The following is a 16,806-nucleotide window of genomic DNA, read 5'->3' on the forward strand; positions in this document are numbered from 1 at the left end:
TTCTTGTTTTTTTAAATGAAATTTTTTTTTTTAATATTTATATTTATATTTATATATTAGACTTGAGTTTTTTTTTTTGGAAATTACAACTAAAGCGGATGTTGGTTTATTTTTTTCTCTGTGTAGTTACAACAACAACAATAACAAGCAACAAAAAAAAAAAAAAGAAAACGCATTTCATTGCCAACAACTGACGAAACGGTCAACGACATTGCAACAACAACAACATTGCAACATTTACGCGAAGACGCAGCAAGCAACAACAACAACAACAGCAATAAAAAAAAAAAAGAGAGACTGCAGCAGCAACAACCACAACAACAACAAGCAGTAGCAACAAAATAGCAAAAAAATGCCCAAATGCGATGTGAAAACGCGTTACATTCCTGCGACTTTCGCCTGGATTGTCCTGCTTTTGACCACATTTCTCTTCTTCTTCTATCCGTAAGTTGATTTTCACTTAATTTTCAACAATTTTCACTAGATATCCGTTAAGATATAATAGCCGTAAGATACAATATCCGTTAGATAGACACTGTCTGCAGATTCCAAGACTTCTTTAAAAGTCCAGTTAGTGATTTGCAACTAAAGTTATTAAGGTTTTCTAATTCTTTCATTAAATCTTAATTATTTTTATACTTATTTATTAATTCTCTAGTTATTTGGAATTTATTTATTTATTTTTAAGGAATCAATAGGAATATGTTTATATATCTTATCTAAATTATTACACAAAGCACAGCTCATTAAGTCAACTTGTGGAATATCATATTTCAATTAAATGCACTGCAAGAAATATTTAGTATTTTGCTGAAAGTTAATAAATATGGAGAGAAAAATTTGAATAAGACGATCTTGTAACAAAAATAAAATAAATATTAAGACTTGATAGAGTTTTTAAAGTAAAATAGAGTCTAATAGGCGTTTAATATGTTTTTAAAAAACTAAATCAAGTCTTTAAGGTTAAATACAGTCTAGTAGTCGTTTAATACATATGTCTATAACAATATATTGTAGTGTATTCAGGTTCTATTAAAAGGAATATTAAAAATTCGGGTGTTATAAATCGAAAATCTTTTGAAAGAAGAATAGCTATAAGATGATCTATAAGATCCATGAGATGGAAACATTGTTAGTGGATTTCTAAGTCCTCCAAGACTATGAGATTTTTACCTTTAAGGAGTATTTTAATAAGCCAGGTCTTTTAAGAAAAAAATCATAGTCTTGGAATTATTAATATCCTTCTAAAGAATATCCAGTATTCATGATATATTCCACTTTACAATAATGAAGTATATAGTATATAAAGTATATAATATTCGTGGAATATAAAGTTACCTATAGATGCCTTATATATTACATTTTTTTACAATAAAGACATATAAAGACATGGAATATAAAGACATATAAATTACCCATTTCCTTCAAGGATCCAAATCCAAAAAAGGAATCCTCTCCAAGAACCATGTCCGTTTGTCCGCTTCGGGGTCCGTTTCTTATCTTAATATTGATTTTATGGCAATTCTAGACCTATTTTTTTCTAGAAAAATGGTCACAAGAATCCAAAAACTATAAACTAAAAAAAAAAAAAGTATATTTTTCTAAAAAAAAATAATTTTTTTAACCTAAAAATATTTAAAAAAAAAGAGTATAAAATAGCCTGGGAAAGAGGATATTAAGGACCTTTAAGGCTATTATATTAAGGCTATTAAGGACCTGCTCTCTCTAATATCTAATTCCTTCTTCTAATCTTCTTGGCTTCTAACATCTTTAAATATTTTCTGTGAAAACCCTCTCGTAATTTTTTCTCAGTGCACACTTTGTCGCTGCCACACTTTATTTACTTTGCTCGCATTTCCATGGATTATGGCGTCGGGTCGTAATGCATTATTATACGAGTATATGGAACAGCTCACATGGTCTTATCCAGTCGGCCGTCGTCACCCAACCCCTCCTCCTCTGTTTTTTTTTTTTTTGCAGTGCATGTGTTAGTCATCACCACCACCCCCCTCCTCCCCCCCTTTTGGCACTCAATTTTCCTTCAATTCTTTGTGAGGAGCAGCTTTCTTTATTATTTTTACGCTTGAAGATTGTTTTTATTTTTTTTTTTTTTTCATGTGTTTGGATCGTAAAAAGAAATAGAACAGAAATTTGACACATTTTTGTTATTTAATGACTTTTCTAAAATGAATCCTTATCTTGATGGCTTTTGCGGTTCATGAATTGTAAAATATTCCTTTAAAAATTTGCTTAAAAATTGAGTTTACTTGGAATAAGTTTATTCTAAACAATGTTATCTCGGGGGAAAAATTTGCATACCATGTCCACAATTAGCACATGAAACGAAAACCCAAAATAGCAATTAAGCCAGTCAGCCATAGTCTACAGTTCACCCACCTCCTCCCTCCTCCACCTCTCTTGGCCTGGCCATTACCTTTTTGCTCTTGAAATTTTTTGGCTTTGACTTTTCCGCTCCCAGTTTTTCCTCCAATTTCCCATTTCGTTCATTTAATGACGAATTTTTGTGGTCAATTGTAGCTGCAATTGTTCCATTTTGGCATCTGCTGCCGGCTGGTGCTTCTGCTGCTGGTGTGGATGCCTCTGCCTCGGTGTGGCTGCCACACCGTAGTCGTAGTCGTCGTAGGCTAGGCACTCGTCTTTCATCCTCCTTTCAATGTTGGGCAGTATTTTGGGCCATTATCTGTGGCACCCTTTGTGATTTTGTTTTGTTTTTGGTTGATGTTTGAATCTTTCTCATCATCACCTAGAGGGCACTGAGAGAAATAATGGTTGTATAACAAGTAATTTGGGGCATTATTTTGGTTAAGGAGTATAGGTTTTTTTTGGGCTCATAGATTTTTTATTTTTTTTTTTTTTGTTTTTAAATAATTTCTTTTTAAAGAAAAGTTGCTTAAAAAATTTAACCTTGTGTTATGGCTCGATTTCGAAGGATGTTATGTTCTTTTTTAACGTTTTACTGATTTATTAATTGTTTTGTACCATTTTACATGAAAATGTATTCTTTTTGTATATATGTTTTTCTAATATATGTATTTGTTTTTTGCTTTGTATATTTTTTTTACTTTAAATGAAAAGTATCTTTCAAATTGCGGTTTAACTGTGGGATAATATTAGGGATAGTTTAGGATTTATACATTTCTAATGATTTAGTATGATATTTCTTCATTATTGTTAGGTTATTTCTAATTTTTTCTTAAAAAGAAAGATGAAAAAAAGCCCTAAGAGTGCCTAACTAATTTCATATATATTTTAAAATTACTTTCCTTTAAAAAATGGTCCTAAAAATGTGTTTAAATATTTGAAATATTTCATACTATTGAGGTATAAATTTTTTTTAGAATTTTAATATTGTTAATATTATTACCTCTTTTTATTTAATTTTTTTTATTTATTTTTTTGTGGGCTACCTTACCTTTGTCTTTTTTTTCATATTTCTTCCCTTTGTCACACTTATCTATCGCCAATCGCCTTTGTTATGTATTTTTTTTTCTTTTTGGCTTAGTGAGTAACTAGCAGGGTAAAGGCCACGCCTTACTGCCCACACCCCCCACCGCATAGGCCCACCCACCCACTTTCTTCGGCCCAACACGGTCTCCCACACCAACTCCGTTTCCTATTTTTCGCTTTTTGGCTTTTTGGCTTTGACTTTCGAGGCGACACTTGAGTTCTGCACTTTGTTTGCCTCCCTTGTTGCCTAGTTTGGGAATTTGTTTATTTAATTATGCTTTCTTCTGTTGCTCCTGCTCCTGTTTCTTCTGGTCTTCCGCCTGCTTTCTAGTATTTCTCTTCCCATTTCCATTTTTCGTGGCCACCTCCCTTTTTCGCTTTCTTGTTATCTGAAGTTAAGGCACGCAGCGGGCGTATTAAATATCGTCTAGGTTCCAAAAAAAAAATAAAAATAAATAAATAAATAAAAAAGCAGCTTAGCCGGCTACTTGATACTGCAAAAAAATATTTGGTGAAATTTTGAAATTTTGAAGAAATTTGAATAGGAAATATTTTATAAAAATTTCTTGCTTTTCTGGGTCTTTAAAGGCAGTTATTTATTAAAAAAAGCATTTAAACAGCCTGGCACTTTGTTTTTGGCTTAAAAAGTCTGGAAAAGCTTAAAAATACGGATTTTTGATGTTTCTTTGATAGAATTCCTAACTAGTTTTGAGAGAAAGTATAAACTTTTTATTTTATTTTTTTTTTTTTTTTTATTTTAAGTCTAAAAAGTATGAAAGGATTTCTAACTAGGATTTAGGATTTATAACTAGTTTTAACAAAAAATCAATTTAACTTACTTTTAAATCTTAATTTTGTTCAAGAAATCTCGAAAAAAATTACAAAAAACAAAGTAATATTTTATATGTTTTTATGGCATTTTTAAAATTCTCTATTTTCAACTTTTTTAGTTGATTTTTTGTTTAAACTTTAATAAAAAAAAACATTAAAAAACTTTGAGAATTCTTAGCTATTTGCCCTTTCTGTTAAAATTCTAGAAACTTTTTCTAGTAAATTCTGAAATTCTAGTAAGATTCTTTATTTTGTTGTCTTTCTCGCTATAATTCCTAACTGGTTTTGGCAGGAGAAGTCAAGTGCATGTTTTAACATGCTTTTTAGACTTGGAAGACAATCAAGTTTCATTTTTTTTGGGTTAAAAAACTTACCTTAATAATTATCATAGTTTTATGAAACAGTTCTAAGGTAAAAAAAAAACAATTATGACAAAAAAAAAGTAAAAATGTAATGTTTAAAAATATAATTCCACAAAAAAAAGACGACTTTTTGGTCTAAAGCTTCTTAAAATTCCTCTAGACTTCGATTTTCTTAAAGAATTCTTATAACAGTCTATAAAACCCCTCATATTTTTTCTATCAGTGTATTCCCCTAGTTTCAGCTTTTGTTTCATTAGTAAGCGACGTCGTCATCTGATATGGGGAGTGTGTTTTATTTTGTTATTTTTTTTTTTTGGTGACAATAGTGGTGGTGGTGGAGGAAGTGCGGATAAGGAGGTTCGGGTCGGGTTAGCAAAAGTCCAATTACGAAATATTTCATTATGGCTAGTTTGTTTCGCTTTTATTTTATTTTTGTTTTTCCCCACTCAATGCCACAGGTTGCCTTTGTTACTGTCACCCCCAAAAAACAACAACAACAACCAACAAACAAAAAAAAAAACCAACAACAACAACCTACGCTTGACAAAGCGGGAGAATAAAAAGAAAATTAAGTTAAACATGGCAATAGGGCTGTTTGGAGAGTCACGCGAAAATATATCTAAAAAAAAAAAGCAGAGAAAAAAATAGTAAAATAAATAAAAAAAAAAAAGAGGAAAACTGTTGCTAACCGACCAACACTAACAACAACACGACTGCGTCACAACAACCATAATAGTTTTTCGGGGCCAACCACCCACATAGAGTTCTATAGAGAGCCCTATGACACGCCCACTACAATGCCTGTATTTTTTTTTTAATTTTTAAAACCCCAGAGTACAGGAATATATATATATTATAGACGTAGTTATCCCTCTTTATGGAACAATGGAGTGAAAAGTTGTGTGAAAAACTGTAACAATGGGGATTCCGGGAATTTTCTGCGATTTTCCTTCTTTTTTTTCCTTCAGGAATTAAAAGCAAACGTTTGCCAACCCTTTAAAAATAAAAAGGAAGAAAAATATACATATGTACATATATTTTCCCCCACATAAACACTCTTAAATGTTTTCTATTTATTTTTAAAATAATCTCCACGCTCTAAAAATAAAACAAACAAAGCAGGCAACTGAGTAGCAGTAGCGGTTCATTAATCTGAAAGCAATAAAAGGGGTCATTAAGAAAATTAATTAATAACAAGACCATGCTGATTGTCCACAAGGCCAATATTTACTTACAAGTCTTTAAACTAAAAAGAGGGTTGTGTTTCCTTAAGAAATAACAAAAAAAAAAACCAAGCCAAGTCTTTAATTACAAACATTTTCCAGTAATTTCATTTTCGTTTTGTTGCTCTGACAACTTTTCATCAAAAGGAAATATTCCAACCGCCACCCCAGAGAGGTGGAGAGTTGAAAAAAAGGGCCAAGTCTTTCATAAAATATATATGTAGCTATAGATACAAGTAAAAAAAATATAGAAAAAATAATATCGGTGCTTTTGAGAGCCGAAAAGAAAAGTCAAGTCTCCAAGTGGGTGAGAAGAGGGTTAAAAGTAAACCAAAGTGGTCAGCAAAGTTAATCTACCCTACTTGAAAGCCCCTACCCCCTGAACAAAAGACCTAACCAACCACCCAACCACCCACTGCCACTCGACCCAATTAAATGTTGTTTGTAATTTGTGTTAAAAGCATTTCAAGGATTACATTTATTTTTATTTGTATTTTATACCCATTTTACTTACTGGCTTATTACTGTCATTTATGCTTCAAGTTGAAGACTACATTTAGTATTTATTTGTATTTTTTCTTGTTCTCTGTGGGAGTATAGGGTATGAATATTTTAACAGGCCAGGGACTTGTTTTCTTTCTTCTAGAGTTTATAGATTTTTTCCTAAACCTTTTTTTTTATTTATTAAATAGTGTATTAATTAAATAGTGTATTTTTTTATTTTCTTTGGCCTGCTCTTGGCTTTTAGTTCCCAGTACAGTCTGTTCCTTTTCATTTCCCTTGAATCCACTTGAGATCCCATTTAGTTTCTGCTGTTCTGCTTATTATTTTTTTTTTTTACGTTTTTGTTGAAAATTGTGGATTAATGTGTCTGGAGTCTAGACTCTAGACTAGCCTCTCTTTTTCATTTTTTTCTGTTGCCATTTTACATGTTCTTAATAAAGATTTCTTGTTAAGAAACAAGAATAAATTAAAAAAAGTGAATTATTTTTAAATACATCGCCCTTCTCCTCGCTTCTCATAAGGTCACAGAATTAATAAATTAAAACAAAATACATTAAGAACTATAATAGCAACAAATAAAGGCACAAAAAATGAGTAAAAAAAAAATTAAAATTAAAACACCAAAAAAAGGGCTCTCCTCCTTCATTCTCACAATGTGTAGCTAGACAATAAAATACTATAATTATAAACTCTAAAATAAAATACTAGAAAATACTAATCAGAAAATAGGGCTCTTCTCCTTGATTCTCATAAAGGCTAGCAAAGTATTTGAAAAATTAAATCTTGCAAAATATTTTCTTCTAAAATAATATAATCTAAAAGGAGTATATAGTTTTTAATAAAAGTATTCTATTCTAATGCTCTAACAGAGCTCCCTCTCCCCCCAAAAATAAGCTTCCTTTTCATCATAAATTTCTGAAAACATTTCCGTTGCGATATAATCAGTTTAGGCATTAATATTATTAACCTGAATTATGACAAAGGAAAATTACACTGTAGCCTCTAAAATGCTTTTGAAAATTTTCCACCAGCCAGTCCTAGAGGAGGGAGGGAGGATGGGTAATGGGGGAGGCTTTGAAAATTATGCGACAGCAGGTGGTTGAAAGAAGCATTTTCGCTGGCAAGTGCCATAATTCGATCGTTTAATTTTATGTTAATCTGGTTTCATGAACAAAAAAAAAAGCACGTGTGAGCTAACAGCAGGTCGTGACCCATAACCCGTGAGCCACGCCCCATAATTATTTTGTACGACTGTCCTTGTATTTATTATAGTCCAGCACTACCAAAACTTTTAATTAAATGGAAATTATATATAAATATAAAACTAGAACTCCCACACATACCTATACCTACATACAAATAGAATCTATATATTGGAATCTATAACCTTGGAAGCTCTGCAGCTCTGTCACCCACAAGAGTGTACATTTTATAAATACCTCTATCTAGCTTGCGATGTGTAATATTATCGAATTAAAATTTTAGATCCAAGCACTGCACTTAAATTGTTAATTCGATTTTGGCTCGAGAGTCTTGTGGCTAATTAATTACTTGAATTTCGGTTTTGGTGTTTGGAAGCACTTTAATTGGCTCGACTTTCACATTTTCCAACAATTGAATGCTATTCCCGGAAAAGCCAATTAATGTTGTGTGTGGCTGCAACCAAAACCCCACTAAACTGTTCTATAGTTCCACGAAAAGTTTCAAGGTTGCTTGTATTTAATGGCCTTGATGGTAATAAAAAAAAGGAATAATAATAAAAATAAAAAAAAAGTGTGAACAATTTTAATTAAAAGTTCAACTTTAACCTTTATGTGTTTAGCAAAAATTAGAACCTGCTTTACAAACTCCAGAGAAGTTTTTAAAGAATTTTATTTCTTTTTTTTTTTTTGTGGCTATATTTTGAGGTTCAACTCGGGTTGCTTTTTATGGTGTAGGGTTTATTTTTTTCTTTTTCCTTTTTTTTTTGTGTATGTCTACCTAAAGTTGTTAATGAAAATAAATTTGTGACGCCGTCGTCGTCGTCGTCGTACTGATAAATAATAATAATAACAAAAGCATGTGGTGGCTGTTTGCTTTTTTACTTTATTTTTGATAATATCCGCCGGGCATTTGCCATAAAAAGCAATGTGCAAAAGACAACAAAAAAATAAAGCAAACATAGCAACAGCAACAAAAACATCAAGGAAAACTAATAACAAACACAACAAAAATAAAAATAAAGAAATCCAAGACCAGACAGAAAAAAAAAGGAAAAATAAGCAAGCGTAAAATATATAAAAAAAAAAAAATAATAAAAGAAAAACTAAAATAAAGAAGCTGTGGTGTATTGGAAAAAGCAACGGACCGAGTTCAAACCAAAGCCACGCCTTTCCAGTACCAGCATCAGCACCAAACATCCAACCCACCCACCAGGCTACTACCACCCACCTGCTATCTAGTATCAACCACCTGCCACCACTGCCCTGCCCTACCTCCCTCTCCTAATTCACATTTTCTCAGAGTATCTGTGTGGGTGAGTGTCTGTCTGTCTGCGTGTGAGTGTCATTTGAATGCTGCAAGTTATGGTTGTAGTTGTTGCTGTAGCTCTTCTTGTTGTTGTAGGCCATTTGGTTATTGCCGGCGTTTGTTGTTGTTGTTGTTGTTTTTGTTCTGTTGGCCATACTGCCCTTAACTTAAGCCCACAAAAATGTTTAATTTACACTCGAAGAAAATTTTAAGAAATTCAAAAATAAAAAAGGGCTCTACTACTGGCTTATATCATAATTTATAGTAAAGAACAACATAATATGAAGAAATATTTAAAAAATTATAAAAAATTAAAATAATAATAAAGAATTATCCAAAAAACTGAGCTCTCCTCCTCGCTTCTCATCAAGAGTAGCTAAGAAACCTCTTGAAAAATATAGGTTTTTAAAATATTTTCTTGAATAATAATATTTGTAGACTAGATAAATTCTATCTGGTAAAAAAAAACTAAAAAATAAAAGTCAACTGTAGCTATAATTGTACCCTTAACCTTCAAAAATGTATTTATTTATTATTTTTCTTTGCTTACACTGATAATACTTTATAAATAATCTTACGTAATGCCCCAAGCACATATTTTATATAATAATCATTTTGTATGATTTCTATTGTTTGCCAAGTCCGCTGATAAATCATATAATGAAGTTCTTTGTATTCAAAATGCGTTGCAAATTCCTAAAGTATTTTTTTTTTTTTTTTTTATTTGTTTTCTGTATATGTCCATCTTATGCCTATCTTTTTTTTTACGAGTGTAAACTTAAACGGCTCGAGACAAAGTAGATGCATTTCATCTCCATGCCACACCCCCCCCTGGTTTTCTACGGTGGCTGTCACTTAGTCTCCTGGTCGGGTCTTTCTCCAGCTGCTTCCTCTGCTTTTTTGCGCCTGGCAGGGAATCGATAAAATTCAATTGCCAACTGGCACCTACACACACACATACACTTACGTGGGCAAAAAAAAAAAAAAAAAAGCGAAGAACAGTACATGGACATAAACACAGATACATGCCATTACCGTTTGCTTTTAACGATAACTCATTTGCAATTATGCTTGTGCTCTTAACCCTTTGTTGTCCAATGTCAATGACGTTAACCGTTTCAACCATTTCCCACCTCGTTTTCAGATAGATGTCTTTTTTTCTACTTTTTTTTTTTATCGGAACTCTATCAGAATTTTTGCAATGATTCATTATGCTGGGAGGAAGCACGTTGAGAAAATGGGATAATGTTTATTAGAGATTGAAATAGTTTCTTATATATAGTATAGTATCTTAGTATAGAATAGTTTCTTTTGCTTAGATCTTAAAAATAATTGTTTTCTTTAGCTTTTCAATAGCCTTTAACTTTACCTTTTTCAGTAGCTTTCGATAGAGAGGAATATTTAATCGTGGCTATTTAGGGCTTTTATCGATGATTTTAAATACATTTTATAAATGGGTTTACAGATAGTTTCATTTTATTTTTTGTTTTACATACGTAATACACATTTTGTTATATTTTTCGATCACAAACGATACAGAAATATATGATTGAGTTAATTCAAAGCTTTGTATCGATATTTTAGATAAATTTCATCATGAAATCATATTGATATTTTCTTAATTTGATTTTAAAAATATTATATAATAAAAAATATTTTATTATATTATTTCCAATAATTTTCGAGGAGGAGGAAATTATTCATGTGTATTGAGGAGTATTTATCGATAATCTCTCGATAATTTCGATTCTAGATTCTAGCTATTAGAATCTAAAAGATATTTAGTTGATTACTATTTTATAGTTGTTATTAGCAATACATTTTTTTTTTAAATTTTATTTTTCGATAACTTTCGATACTTGAACCAACACGTAGGCTTTTTCAAGGACTTGTCTTAAATATCAGATTTAAAAAAAATTAACTATCTCGCTTTGCAGAGCCCCCTGTCGGTTGGTTATAAGCTCCGAATCAGTGTATGTTTTTCATTAAGTTCGATTTATTTTTCCCGTCATGGCCAACAAAAATGGGGAAAAAAGGCCGAAAAAAATGCAAACACAATGCAATGGAATAACTAAAGGGGGGCCTGGGGAAAGAGACGAAAAACGAACGTTAATTTTTTATCACTTTACTGTTTATTGAATGGATTAAGTGGCAATCATGTTGACGGTTTCTGTTTATTTTTAATTTTTTTTTTTTTTCGTGTGTTGTATTTTTTATTTCGAACAATTTCCTGTTCGAGTTCAGAACAAATTTTCCCTTGAATTTGCTTTTTCATTTGGCCATCATCAGAAAAAGAAAAAAAATAATAAAATTGTCCTATTTTGCCCTTTTTCCAAGAGGGAGGTTGGACGGTTCGTAGAACATTCTTTTTTGAAATATTAATTAAAATTTTTAATTGGGCAAAAAATGGATGACATTTTCACGCAAAGTTTAAGAAAGTTTCCCTCCCCCCTTGTTTGGTAGAAAAGGGTGGAAGGAGAAAAATGTGAAAATGTCGACATCGAGAATATGGCAAAAGTACGGAAAAGTATTTTTAGTTAGTGATGAGCTTGGAGGGGGAAGGAGGAGGTTTAAACGCACAAAATTCTGACTTTTCTGCACTCAAACATATTACGTATACGCCCTAGAGGCCATCCATCCCAATTTAATTTCATTCGCTCGCCTGTCATAAATATATACAGATGCCCAACGAAATGACCAAAAAAAGACCAAAACGTAGAGAATATGTATGTATTTTTAAAATGAAATCGAAATCAAAATTAAAGAAGGAAAAAATCAAGAAAGAACGAAAGAAACTGTTGACTTTGTCAAATAGGAACGAAAATGCTTGAAATTCCGCTTTAAAAAGCAAAAAAAAAGAGGGGGGAAATTTAGAAGAAAGGAAAGAAAAAATGCAAAATCAGCGGATTTACTTTGATTTTTAATTTTTGTGAATGAAACGATATATGTTTAAAAGACTCTGGGAATTAAAAAAAAAATAAACTAAAAAAAATGAAGAGTTTTTACCGTGAACTGTTAACATTAGGAGCTAAATTTATTCGTTTTATTAAAACGCACAAAAAAATTCTGGTATTTTTTAAATTTTATTCCTTTTTTTTTATTTTATTATTTTTATTTTATTTATTTTTTTTTGTTTATGAAGTATGATTTTTTTTTTAACGCAACAGAGAACTCACGCACTCACGCGGGCCTCGAAAATAAACAAACTTTTTTGTGTGAGAGGCGCTGGAAAAAATAGCGAAAAAAAAGAAAAAATTGGGTTAGAGATGAAAAGCCGCCCATGCCAACTGTGGATGTGTAGGATATATATTTCTCAATATGTGTATCTAAAAAAAAATAAAAAATCATCCCAAAGGGAGTGAATAAAACGAAAGTTACCTACCTACATGACCTCGCAACTCGCAAAAAATACAAATTGTGTCCGAAAATGTGTCCTTTTTTTCTGTTTTTGTTGTCCATCAGGAAAATCAATTTTTTTTTCCGGTTCGGATGCTTAGTTACAGATATTTTTTGACAGGGCGCATGACAAAGTGAAGGACTTGGTTGGAGACAGGCCAGGAGTTGGTCTAAAAAAATAAATAAAGGACACAGACTCTAGCCAGATGAGGTTAGAAGCTTGGATATTCAATTAAAAAAAGGATTTTCTAGTAAAATACTATTTTTTATTAAAAAAAAAAAGGTGAATTATGTTAGTTATATGAACTTTAGTTAGAGGTTGCTTCTAAACTTTGTTGGATTATAAAGCTTTGGCCTTAAGACTAGCCTGTAACTTGAAACCTTCCTAGTGCCTCTGACCCGCTTAGTCATTCCTCCAACTTGTTATTACATTTCGTTTGTAGGCTCTAGGGTGGCATAGGCCTCCTTCTATTTTTTTTTGTTTGTTTCTATAGAGGCCTCCTTCTCTTCTCTTCTTTTTTTTTGGCGCTACTCTTCAAGATTGCCCCATAATTGCGTATAAAATTGGGCAAACGAAACAGAAACGAAGACTAGCAACTGACAGCCAGAAACGAGCACAGTTTTATGTTTATTTTTACCTGTAGATGGATGATGATTCGATTTCTGAAGGCAACTGGGAGGCTAAAAAAAAAACAAAAAACAAAAAAAAAAAAGCCTAAAAAGGTATCCTTGGAAAATTATGATTTATGGCTAGTCATTTGTTATTGATTTATGTGGGGGTTTTTGCTAAATAGATTTTATATTTAGAGAGATACTAGGGGGAAAAAAAGAAAAAAAAATAAATAAATAAATAAAATAAATATATAAAAAATGAATATAAAATATAGAGAAATATAAAATAATAAGTAAAAATAAATAAATATAAATCAATAAATTAATATATAAAAATAAATTTAAAGAAATAAATACAAGAGGATATATGATACCTAGTACTTTCTAGACTTCTTTCAAGTAAGAAGTGACTTCAAAAGCCACTTCACACCCCATTTCCAAAGCCCTTTTCTATTAAAAAAAAAGAAGCCCACCCCCTGAGTTGACTTTCGTAACCCTTTTATCTAAAAAATGTAACAATATTCATTCGAAATGGAATGAAAAAAAAAAAGATACCCAAACCATGATAGTCATGGTCTAGCCAACTGCTGGCTTTCCCCAATAAAGCGCCAATTGATTCGTTTATCTCTAATTTTGCAGAAAATAGAATGCCATTCCATGAAAATACAAAAAGAATACAATTCCCAACAGGGTCTACTGATAAAAAAAAACCAAGAAAAAAAATAAAAATAACATAAGCCCCTTTGGCGCAAGTTAACCTTCTTGGCACTTTCCGGCTAAAAAAGAAAATGAAATAACGGCACCAAGGCACCTCATTATGATGGCCCCAACCCTCAAAAAAGAACCCCCTTCCTATGGCCGGGTGCTTATCGGTTGGCACCTTTTATCGGAACGCTTGGGAGCCCACCATTTTGGAGGCCAACTAACTTAAACAGACCAACTAACTAAAATAAAATAAAGAAACTTAAACAGACTCGAAACCCTTAGATAAAGTCAAAAGCAAAGTCGAGGCAACGGCTGCCCATGGCCGAAGCTAAAAATTTTAAATTTTCTTTGGATTTATTTTTTTTATATGGGATCCAAGAGACGAGCTCACTTTGCACTCTCGACTGACTGCCTGCCGGCCGGATGACTAATGCTATTTTATGTGTTCTGTTTTTGTTTTTTTTTGTATTTTTTTTTTTTTTTTTTTTTGCGATAGTAGGATATTTTTATACTCATGCGTGGCGAAACAGCCACCAGGCAGGCGGCTGTGGCGGCGACGGCGGAAAAAGTAGAGTGAAAATTAGGGGGCCAGAGGGGCTAATGTGACGACAGCGACCATGTCTCGCCTTCGTCATTGTGGCCCCCAAAGCACTAATCTACAAAATTGTGATTAGCAATGGGAGTAATGGACAGTTTTTTTAAATTTTATTAAAAAATAAAATACATTTTTATGAAATTTAATATTTTTAAGATGAAAGTTCTATGCAAATATGAAAATTCTTAACAATTTCTAAGAGGATTTAAACAAAATCCAAAAACAAAAATTTCTAATAAAACAAAAAAGAATTTTTTGTTTTATTATTTTATTTATTAATAATTACTATTTTTTTATTATTTATTTATAATTGCTATTTATTTTATTTATTATTATTATTTTTATTTATTTATTCCTTTTATTATTCTTTTTTTAATTTTTTTTACATACATTTTTTTTTTGAAATTTTTTTTCTTTTATTTCCCAAACACAAACTTGTAGGCTAGTGTCGTACTAATATTGGTTTTCTTTTGGCTCTTCTGGTTGAATGCAAAAATAAAAAGAAAATTAAAAAAAAAAAAAGGAAAAACCAACGACACTCGTTTTTTTTCCTTTTTTATTTTTTGAGTTTTTAATTAATGCAGCTGCCATCAAATGGGAAATTATCGTCGCGACACGCCCCAAGGGGGCTTGACCGCCAATCAAACCATTTTTTTTTTTGCAAAATCCAGAGGTACAGTAACAGTGCGTATCATGAGACTATAGCTGAGTCTGAGCTAAAGACTAAAAGGTTAGAGTTTAAAAGAAAATGAATGAGGGATTTGTTTGGTAGTGAGTGATAGGGGAACCAAGTACATATGGTTATGAAACGCACTGTACTTCTGTACTTTTGTACTTCTGCGAGTATGCAAGTGTCAATGTGCCAGGTCAATTAATTGGCGATTGGAATCGCTTTTGCGGTTTGTTTTTTGCGTCGATGACCTACCCCGCGGCTTTTTAGCTTCTCGCTGTCTCTGACACTTTCTCTCTCTCTCTCTTTCTCTCTTTGTACCTCTTTATGAGCCACCCCCTCGAGCAGGATGACCTTTTGTCGCGCGTACAAGGTAACCCCCAACCCTGGTTGTTGGGTTCCCTGTTCCATGAACTTGTCATTTTCGACTGAATGTGACATCTTGCCTTCGCTATCTCAGGCTCCGGGCTCCCTAATCTAGGGTCGCTATCCCCCTCCCCCTCCCCCTCCATCCTCTCCAAATCATATCTGATATCAAGATTCCAGCATCTCCCCCGCATAACATGAGAATTCAATTTCCTGCCAAGAGTATCCTTGACCCATCCCATCCCCAGCCAGGGCATTCAAGTCCAAGCCAATGGCGGCACCCCTTTTCTAATGTCACCGGAAATGCTCTTGAAAAGTGTCTTAAGAAAAAGAAATGGCACTTAAAAAAATGGATATATTATGTTAAATATTATGCAAAATAATACACAAAATTTTAATAATTAAAAGAACAAAATAATAAATAAAATATCTGAATAATTATAACTTAAAGTATAGTTAATTATTACTTTATAATAATAATTAAATAATTATCTAAATAATAATTTTACTAAATGATAGTAAATACTAAATAATACTAACTACAAATAATACTAAATAATTTTTGCTCAGTTTTGGCTTAAAACGTGCTTATCTTTCGATTTTCTTTAAAATATAAGCTTATAACATCCAATAATTTCTAAGTTTAAAAGAAAAATAGGTTCTATAGTTCGAAAATCTTAAAAAAGTATTTTAATTAATTATTTATATATTTTATTTATTTATTTTTTTTAGCGCTAAAATATACTACTATATTCTTGCAATATTTATAACAGAAAAAGCTTATAATTTGCAATCAGTTTCAGCCACGAGAACAAAACTTTAAAATTATTTTTTTTTTTACTTTTATTTATTTATTTATTTTTTTTATATATATTTAAAAAACACCTTAATAATTTGCAGTGATTTTTCATAAATATCTTTTTTCTTAAACGCTTGAATGGTTTTCTGTTGACCCGCAGCGGGCGTTGCCTTCACCTTGGCCACGGGGGCATGTGGCATGTGGTGGTGCCGGCGTGCAGTGCTGTCAGTGACAGAAAATCAGCAGCGAAAGGTGGAAGAAAGCTGTATAGAGAGCACCACAGCAGGAGGCAGGAAGCTGGCATTACTGTATCTTTCAGTAAATAAAATATCTCGAGAGGCTCTGAAGGAATTCCAGGAGGTTTTCCGGGAAAATCTTGAAAGGATGATGGCATGGAAATTGAAATTTATATTGATTTGGTTGGTAGGCAGGTAGATACCACTCCAATGGTACTCTATTTCTATTAACGAATTTGTTGAAGAATTAGTACTTTGTCCAGCAAAGTAGTGGGAATTATGTCTCAATCAATGAAAATCATTGTTCATTTGTTTTGCTCGGCAATTTGTTTCCATTTGGCGCCCGACATTAATTGAAATCAACCACAATTCCTTGACTGTCTTGAGATGGGTGGTGATGGGTGGTATTGGGTGGCATTGGGTGGCTGGGTGGAGTGGTTGCTTGAGTGAGTGGTTTGCCTTGTTTAATGGTTTGGCTTCAGGCTTCACTGGCTTAGTGTCTTTATGTGCCTGTGTCTGTGTCTGTATGTG

At 32.1% G+C, this 16,806-nt stretch overlaps 1 protein-coding gene across 3 annotated transcripts in view; it reads left to right on the forward strand.

Annotated features, from left to right (window-relative positions):
* The window catches only part of Zdhhc8 (zinc finger DHHC-type containing 8), a 39,978-nt gene that overhangs the window by 1,679 nt on the left and 21,493 nt on the right, over positions 1-16,806 (forward strand). For all 3 annotated transcript variants that reach the window (XR_011444251.1, XR_011444252.1, XM_070283003.1), the window contains exon 2: positions 127-444. Coding sequence is in view for 1 of the 3 variants with exons in the window: in XM_070283003.1 (XP_070139104.1) it covers positions 353-444 (92 nt within the window). In the remaining 2 variants the exon portion in view is untranslated. The remainder of the gene's footprint in view (positions 1-126; positions 445-16,806) is intronic.

This window comes from Drosophila bipectinata, chromosome XR (genome assembly GCF_030179905.1).
Source record: "Drosophila bipectinata strain 14024-0381.07 chromosome XR, DbipHiC1v2, whole genome shotgun sequence".
In the NCBI taxonomy this organism is placed as follows: Eukaryota; Metazoa; Arthropoda; class Insecta; order Diptera; family Drosophilidae; genus Drosophila; species Drosophila bipectinata.